This window comes from Homalodisca vitripennis, chromosome 2 (genome assembly GCF_021130785.1).
Source record: "Homalodisca vitripennis isolate AUS2020 chromosome 2, UT_GWSS_2.1, whole genome shotgun sequence".
Lineage (NCBI taxonomy): Eukaryota > Metazoa > Arthropoda > Insecta > Hemiptera > Cicadellidae > Homalodisca > Homalodisca vitripennis.
The window spans coordinates 172,465,274-172,487,229 of NC_060208.1; the positions used below are offsets into that span (position 1 = coordinate 172,465,274).

At 31.4% G+C, this 21,956-nt stretch overlaps 1 protein-coding gene across 1 annotated transcript; it reads right to left on the reverse strand.

The window, feature by feature from the left end:
- Positions 1 to 617: 617 nt before the first annotated feature.
- LOC124355051 (cyclin-Q-like) lies at positions 618 to 19,877 on the reverse strand. The gene is made up of 7 exons (XM_046805962.1): positions 19,744 to 19,877; positions 11,453 to 11,599; positions 10,584 to 10,681; positions 9,333 to 9,551; positions 7,539 to 7,634; positions 6,525 to 6,659; positions 618 to 1,428 (listed from the first exon to the last, which is right to left on the reverse strand). The coding sequence occupies exons 2-7, from the start codon at positions 11,580 to 11,582 to the stop codon at positions 1,339 to 1,341; spliced, it is 768 nt and encodes a 255-aa protein (XP_046661918.1). The 5' UTR covers positions 11,583 to 11,599; positions 19,744 to 19,877; the 3' UTR covers positions 618 to 1,338.
- Between the last annotated feature and the right edge of the window lie 2,079 nt (positions 19,878 to 21,956).

The following is a 21,956-nucleotide window of genomic DNA, read 5'->3' on the forward strand; positions in this document are numbered from 1 at the left end:
TAAGGGACACACCGGTTTTTGCTGTGCACTATGGTAGATTCAACTGGAAGGTATAAACTAGCCAGAAGTGATCCCTGCTGGGAATCAAGTTGTTAAGAGTGACAATTGCACACTATTCTCTATGACTTCTGTCAGGTAAGTATAAGAATGTTGTTTGGCTACTTAAAATTTACTACTCAGGTCTCATGTTTTAGTTGGTACTGACTGTGTTTCAAAGCTAGGAAACAACTTGGCAACACCATATAATGATTATTATCTAGTTGAAGAATTCGTCACCGACATGCTCCTCCTTCAATGGACTTCTTTGCCAGTCAGTGCTTTCTGCAGGTCAAATGAGATGTACTAACATACAAATTTATCAATAGCTTTTTTTTATGGATAAAACTATTGATACGTAAACTTTTTACAATACTTAAATTTACTTAAAAAAATGCTCAGTTATATAAAATTAATATTTAGTTATTTGTACTCTTTAAAAACGTTAATATACCAGTGTATATTAATTTTTATTAATGGTGTTGCGGTTCTGCCCAAGAATTAAGAGGTTAGGAAAGATTAGTGTGTGTATGGAGGGGATTAAGGAGGTGACAAAGCTTGAAAATAAATAAATGCATATATATATTGCAGTTTCTTATAAAATGACTATTCTTTATTTACATTCACTGACTGTATCTATAAATCCCCTCTGAAATACAAAACGGTGGAACTAATAAATATTGTACAAATTTACACTTAAAGTGTATACAAATCTATTATACAGAGTATCTGAATCCATAAAAAAACCTCTCGTGGTGTGTATTATAGAGTAGACAAATACAAATTTTCATAAATCATTTTAGTGTTAAGAGATTGGCATATATGGATGATGCAATATAATTTTCAAAATGTGTAGGAAATTATGATAATTAGTATACAAAATAATTACAGTATAAAATATACCCCCCTCAAAATCTCTTTTATGACTGATCTTACAATTTTAATAACAAAAAAGTTACTCTACAGTTAAAAAATGTAGTAATTTTCTTTGTGGTACTATCCAAAAAGCAATTAACATTTCTGCAGTTACTTTTCTTAAAATGTAATATCAAAGTATTATGTAATAACTCATTAGTTATTAAAAATAATGTTTGTTTTCAAATATCAGAACATATTTAAAGTCTTATTTTGAGTCATAAGTGCTCTAGAAATTATACACGGTTTCAGATACGTTCTGTACACTGTAGACCTATAAATCAAAAGAGTTCAAGTTGTGGTTTGGGATCAAGGATTCTACACAGAAAGTTCCACTGTAAGTAATAGTCACACAGTAATGGAACATTGAGATCACATTTATTAAGTTCACTGTGATTCTGACTCCTTCTCGTACACATCCATAATGTTTTCCATTATCTCCCAAATGTGGTCTTTAGTGAGGTCATCAACGAATACCTGAAACAAATACCTACAGTTTAGTTTTACTCTTTAGTGTACTGAATACAAATTTATAATACCCTAAATGTATAATACTGCACAGTTTACATCTGAAAAAATACAAAGATAATAAATAGTAAACAAATTATAATTAAAATTACAATTTACAGTATTATAGTGACTACTACATTTGCACACTGATCCAACATTCGCTCCGATCTAAACAAAACGTTGTGTGATATATGATGTGACTCTCAAGGCCATGCCAAGTCTTTAATTCATGCTCTTACTAAAAAAAAAGTTCAGTTCTATTCGATCTAACACTATTAGTTTCACATAATTTTGTTTATAAAAACAAGTCATGGAAAAATTAGACTTGGTTTTTAAATTAGTTATTTTATCAGAGGATAAAATATGAAAGTGTTTACAGTATTTTGAAAGGAAAGACAGTCTTTGATGGCCATTTGTAGTTTTTACTATCATGTAGCAAGTTAAGGGTATTAGAAATATAATGAAGAATATGGGTATAAATGCAGTTTGAGGGATAAAAAATAGGGAATATATTTTCTCTATGCAGAATATATATTCTCTACATAGGGAATATATTTTAGTTTCAGCAAAACTTTCCCAGTTTGCATTGGCTTGTAACATGTAACCTACAGGATGATAATTCATAGATTTTTTCCATAAGCAGTGTATCTTATAAGTTATTTTTAAAGAATCCCATACATTTAAATAATTATTATGGAATTACTATATACTTGAGACAATGCAAAATACAAGTAAGTGAGACAATGAAAATTAGATATAATATTCAAATCAAATCAAATAATTTATTGCCAAGGACAAAAAACATTTTGTATTAGCATAGTCAAGTATTTTTAAAGTGAATATTATCTACATTCTTATGTCATAAAACTCATTTACAGTATACAAACAATGCTCAATAAGTACATTCTTTACATACAATTGAAATATATTATATTCTAAACTTCTAACATTTAAAGGCAGATGATTGAAAAAATTTATGACATTGGACTTAAAACTTTGTTGAGTTGTTGAGAATTTACATTGCTCCTTCCTTAAATTATCCTTGAATCTTGTATTATAGCAGTGCACCTCAGAATGACTTTTAAAATTAGCAATGTATTTTTTAACATATAGCAAACAATTATAAACATATAGACTAGGTAAGGATAAAACTTTCAACTCTTTAAATAATAATTTACAATGTGCTCTAGGCCTAGCACCACACACTAGTCTGATAGCTCTTTTATGTAGTACAAACAAACACTGAGACACTGAACTGTTTACCCACAAGATGTTACCATAAGAAAGATATGTATGTACAAAACTATAGTAAATTAAAAGAAGTACTTGAGAGCTGACGATTAAACTTAACCTTCTAATCATAAAAATTCCTCTAGACACTTTTGGAGCAATATATTTAGCATGAGATTGCCATTTAAGATTTGACTGGACCATTATGCCAAGAAATTTAATTGTTTGAAAAGTATTATTCCTTAAAGATATAACAAGATCTTGAGTTTTGGTCAAATTAATAGATAATTTATTGACATCACACCACTTAGCCAAAGCATCAACTTTTGAAGCAAAAACATCATCAATATTAGCATTTTGAGATTTCATGCTAGCACAAATATCGTCGGCATACAGAAAACAAGTAGTATTATTATCTTCAATATTACAAGGCAAGTCATTTACATATACTAAAAAAAAGCAGAGGTCCCAAAATTGAACCCTGTGGGACACCCTGGTCAACATTTCTAAAATTCGATAAATTGCCTTTAAAATAAACTGCCTGTGATCTATCAGTAAGATAAGATTTTATAAAATTAATCGACTTGTAATCAAAACCAAGAGCTTCAAGTTTCATTAATAAGATATCATGAGATACTGTGTCGAAGGCCTTTGAGAGATCAAAGAACTTTGCACTAATATGCACACCATCCTCTAAACCTTCCAGACAATCCTGAATAAAAGCAAGGACAGCATCTGTAGTTGACCTTTGTTTCCTGAAACCATATTGTTGTGTGGAAAGTAGTTTGTTACTTTCTAGATATTTTATTATTTGTAAACTAATTAATCTCTCAAAGACCTTTGACACAGCAGGAACAAGTGAAACAGGCCTAAAATTAGCATATTCATCTTTGGCACCTTTTTTATGAATAGGAACAACTTTTGACATTTTCAGTTTATCAGGAAAAATGCAATAATCAATACATTGATTAAAAATGTCAGTAAGAACTTTAGAAACCAGATAATTACTCACTTTTAACATTTTAGAACTAATATTATATACATCAAAACAATTTGAATTACTTAAGGAGTTAATGGCAGCAAAAACTTCCTTGACAGATCCAGGTTTAAAAGCAAAAACAGTAGGTACACTAAAAGAAGACAAAAAACTATATACAGATACATTAACATGAACTAGCACATTCTCAATAATTTCCCTAATACTACTGATAAAAAATGTGTTAAAACCTTCAGCTGTCAGTGGACATGTCTTATCATCTAAACATAATTTAGGCTTACTATTTACATTGTGATTGTTATTAATAATATTCCATACTTCTTTAGGTTGATTTACTGAATTTGAAACTAATTGATTATGATAGGCTAGTTTAGCACTTCTAACAGATCTTAAATATAGGCATCTTAATTCTTTGTATCTAATTTTTAGGGCTTCATAACCACTTTCTTTAAAATCATAAAAATAGTTTAGGCATGTCTGTTTCAATGCATCTAATTCAGGGACATACCATCTTTTAACAAAATATGATTTCTTAAAACGCAAAGGTTTTAAAGGAAAAGCTAGATTAATAGCCCATACAAATAAATTCAGAAACTGAGAAAACTTAGCATCAATATCTTTACATTCATATACAGAAAACCAATTTACATTTTTTAAACAATTTAAAAGGATGATTATAATATTGTCATTAATCTGTCTTCCAAGTTTAACAACACTGTCATCAGCGCCCACAATTTTGACATCAAGTCCAATTTTTACTGTCAGCGCATTATGGTAGACACAGCCATAGGAATGACTGAGGTCGTCCATCTTGAGGGATGTATATTAGTAATGATATTGTCAATACAGGACCCATCGTAGATGTTACCAGGACGAGTTACAACGTTTTGAAACATAATGTGCATACCATAGCAAGTCACTAATTGGTTCAACTCCATCGTATCATAATGAGTAGTATCAATAAAATTAATATTAAAATCTGCACAGATAAGCACTTCAGTTTTTTTAGATGATAAATAAAATAAAAGTTCATTGAGCTTTTCAAGAAACAGGTGTAACAGATTTGCATCAGGTATTCTATATACACAAATAACTGTTGTGTTTAATTCTGCAATAAATACCGCTGACAGTTCAAAGATATCTACCATACACAAGTTCATAATTTCGAGAATTGGACGACAACTTAAACTATCTTTAACAAAAATAGTAGATCCCCCATGTATTTTTTCCGATCGACAAAATTTGGATACTAGAATGTAGCCCTGTAACCCAATCAAGTCAAGTTGTTCCGCTTTCAACCAATGTTCTGTTACACATACAATATCACTGTTCTCTGTTGAGGCAAGCATCTCGATAATTTCAACCTTTCCGCAGAGACCTTGACAGTTCCAAAGGCATACACCTATTTCAGATATACTGCTTCTAGTAATAGGCCTAGGCCTATTTAAAACGCTGGTTCCACTGGCAGTATCCTTAACTTTAAAACCTATGGTATCACTACACCTTTCTGATCCTTGTCCAAAAAAGACAACTGGATATTACCAACATTGTTTGATCGATTTAAGAACCCAAAACGACTAACATATGTTCCATTAGGCCAAAATTCTGGCACAAACACTTTGTCCCAGTTTGATATAGGCACACCAACCTTAAATGAGGAATAACCTGGGAAACGGTTTTTTAACTGTGTAATTACATAATCTCCCTTTAACCCTTCATTAAGATAGTTTTTAAGGGAGTCACAAGTAACGTCTGTAGCTAATCTCGAGACAAACAAGAATCTATGTTTCTCTACCACATTTAACTTATTAGTCTTGGTCGAACATCCAGTAATATATTTACCTTGTTTCCTGGGAGGTTTTCAAATATCGTTCCTATCATAATGCTGCTTTCTTTTCTTGACAACTTGAAAACCGTCACTACTAGTTTTTAGGTTATGATGAGCAGTAACCCTATTAACTGTGCTTGGTACGTTTTTGTTTGGTTCATTATCCCGAAAATTCGGCAAAATTGGTTGAATGGATTGATGGCTATTTACAGTTTCGCTACCAATCACTACACATTCCTCTGAGACTGATATGTCAGCATCACTTTCATTTCTGTCAAATGAGGCAGCAGAAGGCTTCAATTTATTGAGAGGTATTGTTGACTTATTATCCTTTGTGATTAAACTTTCGTTTCTGTATGATTTGTCCTGATTGCTTATATTACTAGGCCTAATTTTATTTTTAACTGATTTTTTCACTATACTAGAGTAAGAAAAGGTATTGTCATTGTCACTATTGTCAGTCAATAAGAGATCACCTACAGCCTCAGCTTGGTTTGTCAATGCAGATGACAGATTAGAATTTTCCGATAGTAGAAAACTAAGTTCTTTTCTCATCTCAGATTGGTTTTTGGATCATAAATTTGGTCTTTTAATATTCTTATATACTCACTACACTGACAGCAGTTTATATTTACTTCAGCATCTGAGTTTGCGTTACTAACATTATTAACCTCACTTTATCTGCATCCATTGCAAGTCCATGAAATTAATGTACCGTATTTGCTAATAATACGATTCTCATCGTCTGACAAATCCACACAAACAATGTGAAAATATATAAGTTACCATAATTTCCCGCACAGCAAAGCTTGTTACATTTCTGATTTATTATTTTTTACAAGCACCACACTTCAGTGACTTACTTCTAGACGCCATCACGACCTCGTGCTATATGTTAACTATATTTAATTGTAAATCTATAGAAGTGTCTTGATCAAAACAATCTAATTTTTAACACAGTTATTAATGGTGTAGTATATACTAAATTATTAAAATAAACAGACTTACCGAGTACCATGTTATACCTTCATCTTCATCCGTATAAGGTACTTGGACTCCATACACTTGTAAAGCGAGATTGATACAAGCAATGGCGATATGTTGAGGTTTGTAATCCAGGATCACAGGTACATAATGGAAATCCTGTACACAGAAGTATCATCTTTCAGTTTGGATTGGTTCCAGTAATTTGAGCTTTAAATACAGTACTGTAATTTTTGAATTGTCAAATAGAATTGTGGTTAATTTGTATACTTTTACTTGTAACAATATTTATTTTATTATAAGATAGTTGAAGTTAGAAGTTTAGTGCAACTTCCAAAAAAATGTTCATTTATATAATAAAAACATTTTTTTATATTTTTCATCTACTGTTTCCCAGATTAATGCAATATCTATAATTTCTGGATAAAAGATACATAATGATACATTATTTGAGTAAGTGTTACATTTTTTGTGATATTTTTAAGGCTTGCAAAGTGCTGAAAACAAGGTAACCATTTTTAGATTGAATTATGGTATGAGATGTACGGTTAAACACATATAAAGAAGAAATGCTTTAAAACAAAAGTGGTTGACTGATTTGGTTCTAATTTATTTTTGTAAAAAATGAACAATATGTACTGTAATATACATTGCATGGGTTTAGTTTATTAAAGTTGAATGTACATTAATTTATATATCAATTTTGAAATTGTAAATATTGAATTTTTTACGGTAAAATAAACTGAATTCAATTAAATTATTGCCATTTTCTAGCCACAACCTATTACTATTATGTATCAATCTACTAATCTAATTGGTTTTTACAGAATCTTCAGATTTGAGGGTTAAAAATAAATAAGGAAGGTGCAAAAGGTCCTTCCTTTCAGTACCAAGTGCAGGGTTTTAGACAGTTTCAAAAAAGGCTGTATACATTTTTATTATTTACACTGGTGAACACTGTGAACGATCAAAAGTTTACTGAACAATATTTTCACAAAGCTAGTTTCATTGTATCATAAAACTGAATGAAAAACTTACTTGCAGAAAAGAATAAGCCATGTGCACAATAGGGACCTTCTCCCAAGCCTCTGGGTAGATCCATGTCTGTAGTGACTTGAGGTAATGCAGCATATACTAAAATTTTCAAAATTAGCACATTAGTTCTGCTTTTGAACTTAAAATTAAAATATCTAAATTTCTTAAATACCTCTAAGTTTAAAAAAAGCTATATGAAACTATTAACAGGATCGTCTCAAAATACCCATCCATTAGAGAAAAATAAGGTGTTTTCTGATTATTTCAAAAATTATATCAAAAGCATCACTAAAGTGGGTGTGTTTTTAAAATATAGAATGTTATCCTCTTCAACAATGAGTAGTCAAGAATACAGTATTTATACCACAGAAATCTTAATTCTTACAAAATAAAAAAAAAAAAAAAATACTTGACAACAGTTAATTTATACAGTGATTCTTGTAAAGATAATTGGGGTTGAGAATCAACAGTGATTTAAACAATTACAAAAGTGTTTTGGGCTGTTTTTAAGTTGACAAATACTGGACGAGAATAGGCTTCTCCTCTTGGATTCATAACAAATATAAATTATTGCTAAGAAAAATTAGATGATTATTATAATTTCTTTCACCCTTCTTGGACGTCCAAAAATCAGTAATATATCTAGTTTTTTAACTTGAGGCACAACAAGATTTTTTATATAAACATGTTTTTCTGATAAATTTTGATGAAAACTTAATGTATAATAGTAATTCACTTCCTGTTTTAGAGAGCTCACTTATATTTTTGTAACCTCTGATAAATACGATTTTAACACACCATAAAAAGTTTTGCATAACAAATAAATTGGTAAGGTTTTGCTGTGATTTTGCAGATATGTCCACAAACAGTCCATTAAGAATGCCACCTTAATAGATACACCTACAAACTGTTCAATATAAACCCAGTCTTAATCCATATCTGGATCTGTCCACAGAATGTTAAGAAATGCAATAACATCATACTGTACTATACACAAAATATAGTGAAAATACATAACATTTTAATGTAACAACATATTACATGTGAAATTAAGTTTAGGTCGTCTGACAGTATTCTGTCAGTAGACTGGATTGTCCAATAAGAAATTTCTCAGTTATTGTTTAGTGCTGCATCAGTTTCATACCGTAATTCTTGAGGTTGGGGGTTGCATTTTTTAAATACTTGTAAATAGAGAAGTTCTATGAGATGGGAGGTTTTAACAATTTGTATGACTTGTATTTTAATTGTATACATTTGTGTCTTGTGCAAGGTGTTTCATTTAAATGCATAATATACCACCTCACAAATTTAAATTGTGACACAAAGATGTGAGTTTTCAAAACATGTTCAACAGTTATCTAAGGGATTGAGTGTTACAATATAGTTCTAACAACTCTCTTTTTCACTATCAATATCTTATTTATGTGTCTCAGATGTAGACTACCATAGACAAAATATTGTAAAATATGCTTATTACACTGTAGGTTATGCGAGTTTAACAAAATCTACAGTAAATCATTTTTGCTATAATAAATCTCTATTACTATATCACTACTTCCTGCATATGCTGTCAATGCGGGTAGAACAAGTGTAGTGCTTTCAATAACCCTTATCTATGAAAAGACTTAACTACAACGAATAACCCTTCCAGAAAAACTAAACGGAGTAAACTCTACGCCTACTGAAGATTTTATTAAGAGCACCAACTGAAGTTATATTGATTGGAAAGGACACCATCTTTAAAATAATGATGAATTAATACACTTTCTAAGATAATATTATATTTATTCCACTGACCTTGTGAGGATGTATGATGGTGACTTCAAACTTGAGCATACGCATGAGCAATAATTCCCCTTGTACAATAGCATCACGCATGTTCCAGTACTCCTCACCGAGATCAAGTGGTGCAGAATTGCGGTGCAGTGTGTTGCGTGATACATTGATCACATCGCGCACTTTCACTGGCTCATCCTTCACTTTCCCGGACAGGTACAGACAAGTACTTGCAATCAGCTGGAAACAGTAACAAATCTATACTAATTTATAAAAATATAGTATCTGTGTGTGTGTTTTTCATTCAATCACATAGAACTAGTAGTCTGATTTTACTTAAATGTTACATGGGCATTCTTAGGGTCTCTGGTTAACATAGGCCTATTCCTATTGTGAATATCTCTCCGGACTACAACCCACTGTAGCCTCTAAAGTTAATTGAAAAATTAATTGAAAGAGCCTATTAAAATATGTAATCAATTGTTTTATGTAAACATAGTTTTATGATAGCACAACCAAATGTATAATAAATTTAACCACTATTTTAAATTTATTTAAGGTATTGAAAGCATAGAATGAGCTTAATAGTAACATCACTTTATTATTTCAACCTTCTTAGCAACTGCTGTTGAACACAAAGTAAGACAATATCCAGATAAGAAAATTGAAAGTTTGAATAAAAATATACTTTTATTAACTGTAAGTTTTATCAAATATTAAGTATGCACTGATTGGTCAGTACCGTAATGTAGATATCAAGGACAAAGTTATATCTAACTTTTAATATACATTTTTTAAGAACTGTTATAACACCTAACTTAATTGTCCTTTGATAGAAGTAAGCTTCTCAGACCTGCTTATGTATATCTACTTGACCAGGAGAACAAGGGAAACTGAATTATGGCACCAAAAATATCTCAGACTGGAAGTAAATTTCTCTCTCCTCTCTCTTTCTCTCTACGTGTGTGCGCGCACACACACACACACAATAGTACAGCCCAAAAAATGCTGCTGAAAGAATTTATTATTCCTCCTTACTATTACTTAAAATCAATATAAACAATCCAAATCGTAAATAAAAATATAAGACTACTTATTTCATGGTCATAACATGCAATATGAATGAAATAAATATAATTCTAATTACGCCACAGGGAATGATTTTATTTTTCGATTATGCAATTCGGTTAAGTATAACAAAAACCTTTTAAGTATAATCTATAAACCTACAAAACGTTTAAGTCTATTATGATTCTTGAAATGAAAACTTACATATTTATCGTAGCTGCTGTTCTCAGCCTCCTTGAAGAACTTATGAAAGAGTATGGCAGCAGTGGATATACTCAGAGGGCTTGCGTTTAACTTCATTCCTGAAACATAACTTAACTACAAAACTTGTATCTACATGTTTTTTTTTTAACATATTTGAATTTTTTTGACAAAAATACTAAATGATTTAGTCACTATGCAAAATTCTGATTTTGATTCTGATTTTATCTCACTATAGCCTACATAAATAGATTACATGAAATTATTGTACAGTTACACTGACAAAAATATTGTTAACAAATTATGTACCTAAGCTCATAATTCATCATGGATAAATTATATATATAATATATATAATTTCAATAAACATTGAATCGCAAAAAGTACTTTACATTAATAGGCCTACATTATTCTGCAAATAAAAATTCTTTTCAAACAGATCAATCTATAACTTAAATTACATATTACTTGGATCTTTTAAAAACAAGTAATAAATAACCAATCGATAAAACTTCAACCTTAAAGCTAATAAACTTCGTAAATTATCTGAGGATTTAATTTAAATCTCAGTAATTTAAGGAGGCAAGGGTCAAATTCTGCCATTTGAATCCGAGTACAAGTGACGTACATTGTTACGCAAGTGCTACTTAATGATGCAGCCGGCCTATGCATGCGTCGCCTGGCAAACTATGAAGACAACTACTTGAGACTAAATCTGAGCTGAGGGAGAAATAAGTTAAGGCCACATTTGTGGTCTCCCGATTGCAAAAGATTTAATCAGAAGGTGAAATGGAGCTGAATTCAACATTCAAATTGAATCAACCCTTCTTCCCATAGCTTTGTTACGTGAAGAAAATAGATGTTTTACTTACCACACTCAAAAATAAACCTAACCACATGATAAGAATCATCATGTTCCTTATAGTCCACTGGCGGAAATCTGTTTCTATTCTTGTCTCGCTGAACTTGCAACTGGAATACATCAATTACGTCTTTCATCATCAAAATGATAATTTGTCCTGAAAAAAAGAAGAATGACAACATTGGCTAAATGCATAAGAAGAACAAGTTATGGCTTCTCCTGTCTGCTTTGAAAGGAAGAATTTGAATGGAAGCCTCCCTTTCTTTCAAGGTGAAATGACTGTAGTACCTGTTATCCTTTTCTTGGGATCTCAGCTGCAGTATAGTAAGTGGTCACAGCCACAATCAAATCAGTGATATCAAATTATCAATTAGGAATACCTAAACTATCAAATAAAAATAAATTCTATAATTATAGTTATTTATAATTAATTATCGCCAGCTCTGTTTAATGTATTTAATAACAATATAGCTCATATTAATCCAAACAAAGTAATATCATTTGTATGGCATTTGAGTAATAAATGGCCATAACTAAAATAGCAATGAACATGTGTTATTTATGTCACAAGGTGTTGGACACATTTATACTTCAAAATAGTAAAAAGTCACTTATGTTACGTTCTTTTGTTTTTTACATTTCATTAATACACATAGCCTAGATATTGTTTATAAGAAATTACGGTACTTTGGGATTATACCGACCACACTAGTATGAAGAACACAAAAATAGAAATTTATAGAAACAAACATGATAGAACGTAAAAACAACTCTTCAATTACAAAATTACAAACTTACAAGCATTTCCAGGTATTGTGATCGCTGTTATCTTATCTTTCTCGAGAATCCTGATTACGGCAGGCCGCGCGGCATCACGTGATTTGCACGGTACATAATTGCCTTTCCATTACAATTCAATTTATATTTCTGATTAGCCCCTCTAGAATTTGATATTTTACTGATAGGTACTATCTCGAGGGATGTTTTTCTTTCGTCGACATCAGCGCGGGGCAGCACCGAAGGTGCTGTCAATGCCCGCGCTGATGGCCGGAGGCACTCGCATTTTGGGTGGCGGAATGTGATCAAGAATAAAAACAAGTTTTTAGTGTTTTTTTTAATAAAGAGTTTAGTTTGGTAAATGATTGTTTTTGTTGAATTTTTGTGTTTGGAGAAATGTAGAGGTAAAACACGGAAGTACAACAAAGCGATGCACCAGCTGAACGGGCGGCGAGACTGCAATCACGTTATCTACTAGACGCTCGACTTTGACCTCTGTCTGAGGATGGGGAGGGGTTTGCGATAAGACAATTCCTGTTTTATATTGACGAAATATTGTTCTACGCTAATCTAGTAATCAGTAGAAACGAAATGTGAAATAACGATTCATGTCTGGGTGTGGTCGGTATAATCCCAAAGTACCGAAATTACTACTTTTTGTAATATAAAAACAACTAAACTATAATTAATTAACATCAGTAATGAGTCAGCGCTCGTTGAGGAAGGTTGTGTCTGATAAGAGCTCACGTCTCTCTTGGGAGTCTTAAATTCGCGAGTGAATCAATTGTCAACCTGCCGCGCTGTGTTAATACTATTGGTTTTTGGAGAGTTTTATTTTGGTGACTGCCACATAATTAAATTTTTTAAAATGTCTATGTGTGGGATGTGCCTGAAAACAATTACGGTTAAGCAGATAAGGTTGTCGTGCAAAGACTGTGTTAAGGATTTTCACGCAAGTTGTCTAAAAATGAGCAAGGCTGATGTAGAGTGTGTGACAGCGGATAACCTAGTGTGGAGATGCCAACCTTGTGCTTCAGAACGGCGAAAGAGTATGAGGTTCGAGTCTCAAGCAACGGAGGGGAAACTCACCATAGAAGACGTTATGAAGAAGATTATTGAAGTGGCAGAAAGCCAAAAAGAAATGGAGAAAAACTTCAATAAGTCGTATGAAACACTCTACAGTAAAATCGACGAGAGTACCGAAGCCGTCAAGATACAAACTGAGGAAGTGGAAAAATGCCTCGCAATAGTTGATGGCCTAGTAAATGAGAATAAAATACTCAGGGAGAAAATCAGTTCTCTGGAAGCACGCATCGAGGAGCAGGAGCAGTATTCAAGAAGGAACACTGTTGAAATCCATGGTATCCCACAGGAAAAAAATGAAGACGTGGTGTCTGTCGTAAAGGAGGTGGGAAAAAGCGTTGGACTTCAATATATCCAATACAATGATTGATGCCTGCCATCGTCTGGGAAAAAGATCTGAGCCCAACAGTCCTCCGCCTGGAATAGTGCTGAAGTTTGTAAGCCGACTAGATAAAGAAGAGCTGCTAAGAAAAAGACGTGTCAAAAGTAACTTCTCGACGCGGCACATGAACCTGGAAATGGACAAGCCGGTCTATATCAACGAGTCCCTGACACCGATGAAGAGGAAGCTCATGGCAGAGGCACGGAAGTTTAAGCGTGAGAACAATTATCAGTTCGTTTGGGTGCGGGATGGAAGGATCTTTTTACGAAAAGAGGAGACTTCTAAAGTTATTCATGTAACTTGCCAGGCTGACCTGCCAAAGGTAAATGTAAATAAATAGCTTATGTATGAAGGTTAAACTCAGTACCAGTATCTATTTCTTTTGTATGTTAATACATTAAGTGTTATTTTTTTTATTTTATTATTATATTATGTAGGTCAACTTTGAATAAAAAGTATACTAGTTATTTTGTATTCAGTATTAAGTAAATATAAATATAAAATCTTTAATTATGACTAATCAACATTCTGTAAAAATAATCCATCAAAACATAAGAAGCCTTCGTAAAAACTTTGATCTTTTTATACTTGAAATTGAACAGAGAAATACTTTTCCCGATATAATTATTTTATCTGAAATATGGATCAACAGTAATGAAATAAATTTTTATGAAATACCAAATTATGTTTTATATTCAAACTGTAATGATACCTACAGAGCTGGTGGCGTTATCATTTATGTTAAAAATTCAATAACTGTTATAAATTCAACAATAGTAGAAATGCAAACAGCTGACGCATTAAAAATATCATTAAAATTATGTAACTTTGACCTTTGTATTTTGGCTCTATATAGATTATATTCATATACAATAGATTCGTTTATTAAAGAGTTTACTAATATTTTAGATGGTTTTAAGAAGGAAAAAAGTTTTTTAGTTGTAGGCGACATTAACATAAATATTTTGGAAAATCATTATCTTGTAGATAATTATCAAAGGTTAATGGCAGTAAATGGTTTAGAAAGTCTTGTTAATGAACCTACAAGAATTACAGTAGATTCAGCAACATGTATTGATCATGTCTATGCGCGTTTATATGATAAGCGCTCGGTAACAATCGATGTCACAACAATACACGCTGGTATCACAGACCACTCTCTGGTATGCATTGCTCTTGGTGGGGTGGCGGAGGGGGAGACCCGGCCCCCTCCTCCGCCCCACCGGGACGGCCAGCGTATCAATTATGTGAATCTAAAGCAGCTGTTAGCCGCTGAGGATTGGTCTTGTGTTTACAATAAACTTGATCCGTCGTCAGCTTTTGATTCGTTTATTAAAACATTTAAAAATTGTATAAGTTGTAGCAGAGAATCAATATTACAAAAAAATAAATTCAAGAAACTAAAACCTTGGATTAATGATACAATCTGTTACAAGATTAAAAAAAGAAATTCATTATTCAAATTAGTCAAAAATCATCCTCAAAACATTCAATTGAAAAATCATTATATACGTTTTAGAAATAAGCTATTAGAGGAAATTAGGATATTGAAAAATGATTATTATAAAAATAAATTAGAAAGGTGTGAAGGCAATACTAAAAACACTTGGAAAGTTTTGAATGACATTACAAACCAAAGAACAAAAAATAGCAAAACCATAGTCTTAGATGTAAATGGCAAACTTGAATATGATTCAGAGTATGTAGCAAATGAATTTAATCAGTATTTTCTTAATGTAGTAAGTGGATTAAAATTGTCCGATAATGTTCCATCTGATTTTTCTAAATTAAACATAAGAAATTACTTTATAGATAAACACCAACAAAGAACTATATTTTTAGAAACTGTATATGAGGAAGAAATCCTTGGTATAATTAATTTATTGAAAAATAATACTTCTCCAGGTATAGATGAAATTAGTTCATACACTATAAAAACTGTCGCACCAGAAATAGTCACTATTCTCTCATATTTGATCAATTGTAGTTTTCAAAAAGGAATTTTTCCAACACAATTAAAAACAGCCGTTGTAATTCCTATATATAAAGGTGGACTAAGCAGTACGTGTAATAGCTATCGCCCAATCTCATTGCTTTCTTGTTTCTCAAAAATCTATGAAAAACTCATGAAAAAGAAAATTGTTAATTTTTTAAATAAGACCGATTTTTTTAGTAAAAATCAATTTGGCTTCAGAGAAAATATGAATACCGAAAGCGCTCTATTTAATTTTACCAAAAATGTATACAATGGCCTAAATTCAAGTAAATGTATAAGTGGTTTATTCTTAGATATAAAAAAAGCATTCGACACTGTAGATCATACAATTTTATTAAAAAAACTTTATAGGTGTGGTATTCGAGGAATAGCTTATTCTTGGTTTGAAAGTTATTTACGGGATAGGTATCAGTGTGTCAGAATGCACTCCACATATAGTGAAATGGGTAAAATCTTATATGGCGTGCCCCAAGGGTCAGTATTGGGAGCAATCCTTTTCATTATATATATAAATGATCTATGCGATGCCAGATTTCAAGGAACACTAACATCATTTGCTGATGATACAGCCCTTAGCTATGTCAAAGATAGCTGGACTGATATCCACGTTGCTATGAGCAAAGATCTAGAAATAATTCAGTGGTGGTTCACAATGAACCATATGCTTTTAAGTACGGAAAAAACAAAATATGTCAATTTCAGTCTCAGAAAAAATGACATTATATTTGAACCTGTTTTCTATAGATGTGCTGACTGTATTTTGAAATCAAGCCAAATCAATAATTGCTTAACAATGGATTGTTCAACGATACAAAAATCGGATATTATAAAATATTTGGGAATTCATATGGATAGTGAATTTAATTGGAAAATTCACATATCGAAAATTACAAAAAAACTCAATAATATTATAAGAATTTTTTATTTTTTAAGAAACATTTGCAATTTAAAAATACTTAGAATGTTATATTTTGCGCTTGTACAAAGTCGAATTGAATACGGCATATTTCTTTGGGGAAGTGCGTATGATTCAAATTTAAACTCATTACTTATGCAGCAAAAGCACTTTGTCAGATTAATAACCCACAGTCATATATTTGAACACTCACGACCATTATTTAATCAGCTTAGGATTTTCCCTATCAAGATGTTATTTATATATAAAGTATTAAAACAATACTATGATTTGATAAATACTACCAACTTAGAAGCAAATGAATACAGCTTAAAACTAAGAAATTCAGGAAATATAAGAGTTCCAAAACCAAACAATACTTTTTTTACTAAATCATTCATTTTTATGTCACCGTGGATTTTTAATAAATTACCTAACAATATAAAAAACTCAAATAACAAATTAGTATTTTTAAAAAAAATTGGGAAGGTGGTTGTTTGAACTAGAGGATATAAATTCAATTTTATATATTCAGACATAGTAACTGGTTTTTTACCTCACGGCCCATATTTATATATATTTTCAAATAATTTGAAAAATCTAATCTAACTCAAACAAGCAGGTTGATTATAACTATTATTATATTATGTTTTGATTAAATAATATATTAATTTATATCCTCAAGAGAGATCTAAATTGTTAAATTAAGTTGTTTGCTGATGTTTTTTTTATGTGTTAAAATATAATAAGGAACCTCCAAACAGGCTTAGCCTTGGAGGCCCTATATTTTCTCATTTATTGTATAGTATAGGCCTAAGCGCATTTAGATGTAGGTTATATTTTAACTATAAATTTAGTTTATTGGTATTTTGAAGAAGTAATTTTTTATTTCCAGTCTTTTGTAATGGTGCAGTCAGACCTGGCAAGATTTAGGAAATTATAACCCCATTATATTAATTTACCGTTACGTACTGATGTATGTATGTAGCCTGTAAGAAAATGAGAAAATAAATCATTCTTTATTCTTTATTCTTTATTCTTTATTTATATAATACAAATTATTTATATTCATGATTATCGAATCCTTGATATCCAAGGATTAAGTCTAAAATTACTGAAACCAAAATGTCGAATAAAATTTCATTATAGGTATTTCAAATTAATTACATTATAGTTCAGCTATTTTTATATCTTGAACAGTAATAATTTTAATGATGAACAAAGAACTATATTTATAAAATGTAACAAACCAAAAAGTATAACATTTAGTTACTTTTTACTATGTTGAAGGATAAACATGGCCAACACTTTATGACTCAAATAACATTTGTAGACTACATTACCATTTTATTTGTGGCCATAAATCAAATACCATACACATGATTTTACTTTGTTTTAATTAGTTTGAAACAATAATGTAGAACGGTAGAGGCTTTAATGATTGTATTTTAGTGAAGCTATATTTTTATATGTAAAAGAAAAATAGGTATTAACAATTTTTAAAAAATAATACGGTACTTTGGGATTATACCGACCACACCCAGACATGAATCGTTATTTCACATTTCGTTTCTACTGATTACTAGATTAGCGTAGAACAATATTTCGTCAATATAAAACAGGAATTGTCTTATCGCAAACCCCTCCCCATCCTCAGACAGAGGTCAAAGTCGAGCGTCTAGTAGATAACGTGATTGCAGTCTCGCCGCCCGTTCAGCTGGTGCATCGCTTTGTTGTACTTCCGTGTTTTACCTCTACATTTCTCCAAACACAAAAATTCAACAAAAACAATCATTTACCAAACTAAACTCTTTATTAAAAAAACACTAAAAACTTGTTTTTATTCTTGATCACATTCCGCCACCCAAAATGCGAGTGCCTCCGGCCATCAGCGCGGGCATTGACAGCACCTTCGGTGCTGCCCCGCGCTGATGTCGACGAAAGAAAAACATCCCTCGAGATAGTACCTATCAGTAAAATATCAAATTCTAGAGGGGCTAATCAGAAATATAAATTGAATTGTAATGGAAAGGCAATTATGTACCGTGCAAATCACGTGATGCCGCGCGGCCTGCCGTAATCAGGATTCTCGAGAAAGATAAGATAACAGCGATCACAATACCTGGAAATGCTTGTAAGTTTGTAATTTTGTAATTGAAGAGTTGTTTTTACGTTCTATCATGTTTGTTTCTATAAATTTCTATTTTTGTGTTCTTCATACTAGTGTGGTCGGTATAATCCCACTCAAGTACCGAATTTTCTCCCTTTTAAGTAAAATAATTTACTTTAGTTTTATAGCCTAGGCCTCTACACACGTTTATTTCATTATATTGCTAGGGTATGGTACAATAAGCGGACGCGGTTTTTTATATTGAAATTGGCAAACGATACAGTATTAATTAATCATAACCATCGATATAATCAATCGATACTAATTAATCATTTTGAACAATTAACTTAAATAATCTATATCAACAGCTGTAAACACTTTCAAATAATACGCGTAAGGTAATATTTCAATTTTACATAAGTAACATTTGATTATAAAAAATGGCAGTCAATTTTAGAAAACTACACAACATTGTTTTGAAAGATGATAAGACATGTTTTTCGTGGCTTCAACATGTTGGACTTGTACCGAAAAACCCATTGTGTGAAATTTGTGGAAAATAAACAACTGTAACTTTGAGAGGAGCAAATACGGTTGTCTTCAGTCTTCCTAATTTTGGTTATAATAATGTTTCATCACTGTAAATATTAAATTCATACTTTAATTTAAAACATATGATTGTTATTGAGGACTATAGATACTTTTATATCGATTGATAGTCTAGGATTTGAGGTGCGAATATAGTTATTGATGATTACATTCTTCAATATGAAAAACCGGGTCCGCTTATCTTACCCTACCCATATTGCTATACTATTAACATCTTAAACACTCTTCATTAAAAAATCAACATATAAACAAAAAACGCAAAGCAGAGCTTGTAAAAGGTCTTGTTAATTGAAATATATATTTTTTTCTTAGCTTTAAATATTAATTCAAAGATGAAGAGAAATATCATCAAGTGTCCTAACCTTAATCAGTACTAAACTTTAATTGTCATGCAACACATTTTTAATTCTAGTATTACTACTGAAATAATAAACCACTAACTTATTTACCTTTGTCTCAAATTGTTATATTAAAAATTTCAGTCACGAACACTAAACAACCGGTCAGAAGGCGTCAATAACAATTCACTACACAGACATAGAACTAAATAATAATGTTACTCTCAATAAACAAAACGTGAAAAAAAGAAGTGAGAGATGATATTAACGTTCACAAGACAGACTAGAGACCTATTGTTCCATACAGCCTCGTTGTGAACTGATTTGATGTTGGTCGCACCAAAACTCACACATCTAATTCGGAAACACTAACCTCTTATTTATTGATAGACATTGAGTACTCATTTAAAAAATAAATAACAGGCAGTGTATAACAATTAGAAGAAAACTATTAATAAGGATAGAAAATAACGAAAATAAGTCAATGTAATAGCAATAGGAAGGCATAGATAATATTCGAAAATAACGGGAATAGGCTCCAGATTAGTAACTAAACACACCATTGAGCGTATACATGAATGTAAATGAGTATATTGGATCGTATAAATCGTGTATAAGATTAGTTAGTGCTACCTTTAAACTTAGTGTTGGCAAATACTGCCAGCTTTACACGAAAAACCTACCTCAAGATAGTATCCATCTCTTTTTACTCTATGGCATAGAGACATATGTTTGTTTGTTACGTCTGATCAACCAAAATTTTACGAATAGGCCGAGCATATAGCTAGCACGGCAAGAGGACGTTGTAATATACGAGCGGGGCTGTTTTCATTCTCAACTTCTATTTAAAGGAGCCTTTGGTAATTCCGTTTCTGTCCCCAACTTGACCTTATTCTAAATAATTGCCAAATTAATATAATCATAAATTTAGTAGTTTATGTCAAAACCCAAAACTTAAATTCAAAACATATCTAGGGAATTAATTTTATTTCTTACTGAAATTAATACATCTTAAATAATTTTTAGCCAATTAAAAATAAATGTATGGTTGAGATTCGTCAGCAGTATATGCAAGAATTTAACTTGTATAACTGTACCTAATCGGTCATGATATCCATCCAAAAAGACTGACTAGAGCCATCGCCTAGATAGTCTGCTGCAGGAACACTACCTCGACCAATTTTATTTTCAACTCTGAATAATTTTTGAATCTTTACCTACTCTACTTTCCTTTTTAAACCCTTGAAAATATCAAGTTTCTTTATAAATGAAATATTTGTATGGTTTTGCAGAATATTTTACAATTTTGTGTTCGAATCCGCATTTACTGTAAGTATTATCTGAGCATGTAAACTTGGTTGATTGGGTTTTTAAACCCTGAATTTGTTATTCACTTTCCCAATATTCACTACATGTGTCTGTCCTTCTTTTTCGCGACATCTCCTTTCCATTAATGTTCATAGTTGTAGAAAATCTTCTAATTTTAGTTTTGTGCAGTTGTCCTTTTAAACTTCTGTTCATCGTTGACGTATTTTTAATTCAAATTTTGGAAAATCAGTTTCTCTTGCAAATTTATCTCGAACTATTTTATTACAATTACACACGCCATTAAAATACTATACTAGATTTTCCAAACGTATTACAACTTAATTGGAGAGACTTTCTTCATCCATCCTAATACCTGTACATATTTCAAATTCCAACCTTGTTTAAATATTTGTTAAGGTTTATACCTTGATCCCAAGCTTTCAATAAATTTATCTCTTTCTGTCATAGTAAACAATAGAAAAGATAGAGTGGAAATTATATGTTACATGTTAGTTCTAAAACTTGATTATCACACGCTCTAACATTTTAGTATCCTCCCTAACACATGGAAACGGGCTATTCACTTATCACTGAGTTTTTAGATATTCTGTCAAAATGTCCATTTTTTAAATATTACTTCCATTAATTGCCATGCACAATATAAAAAGTAACAATAAGATTTGACAACTTTGACAAATAATTTATTACTGACAAACACGTGGATTGCAATACATTGAATAAGAATGTAGGTGAATAATTGTGGCAATGTGAATAAATCGTTAACAGCAATGAAATCTGTAAATAACGTCAACAATGATTAATAGTGTTGATTTGTTGATCGCAGCTCTTAGACATTCAGAGTAAAATACCATCAGCCAATTAAGATAAGATACACTGATGAGCGCTCTTTTCGGTATAACATGGCCGGTTTAAACAAGTCTGGCACGGTCGCACCGGGCTTCAAGCACATGGGAGCTTCCACCTTAAAAGTTATTTAAATGTACTAGATATATTAA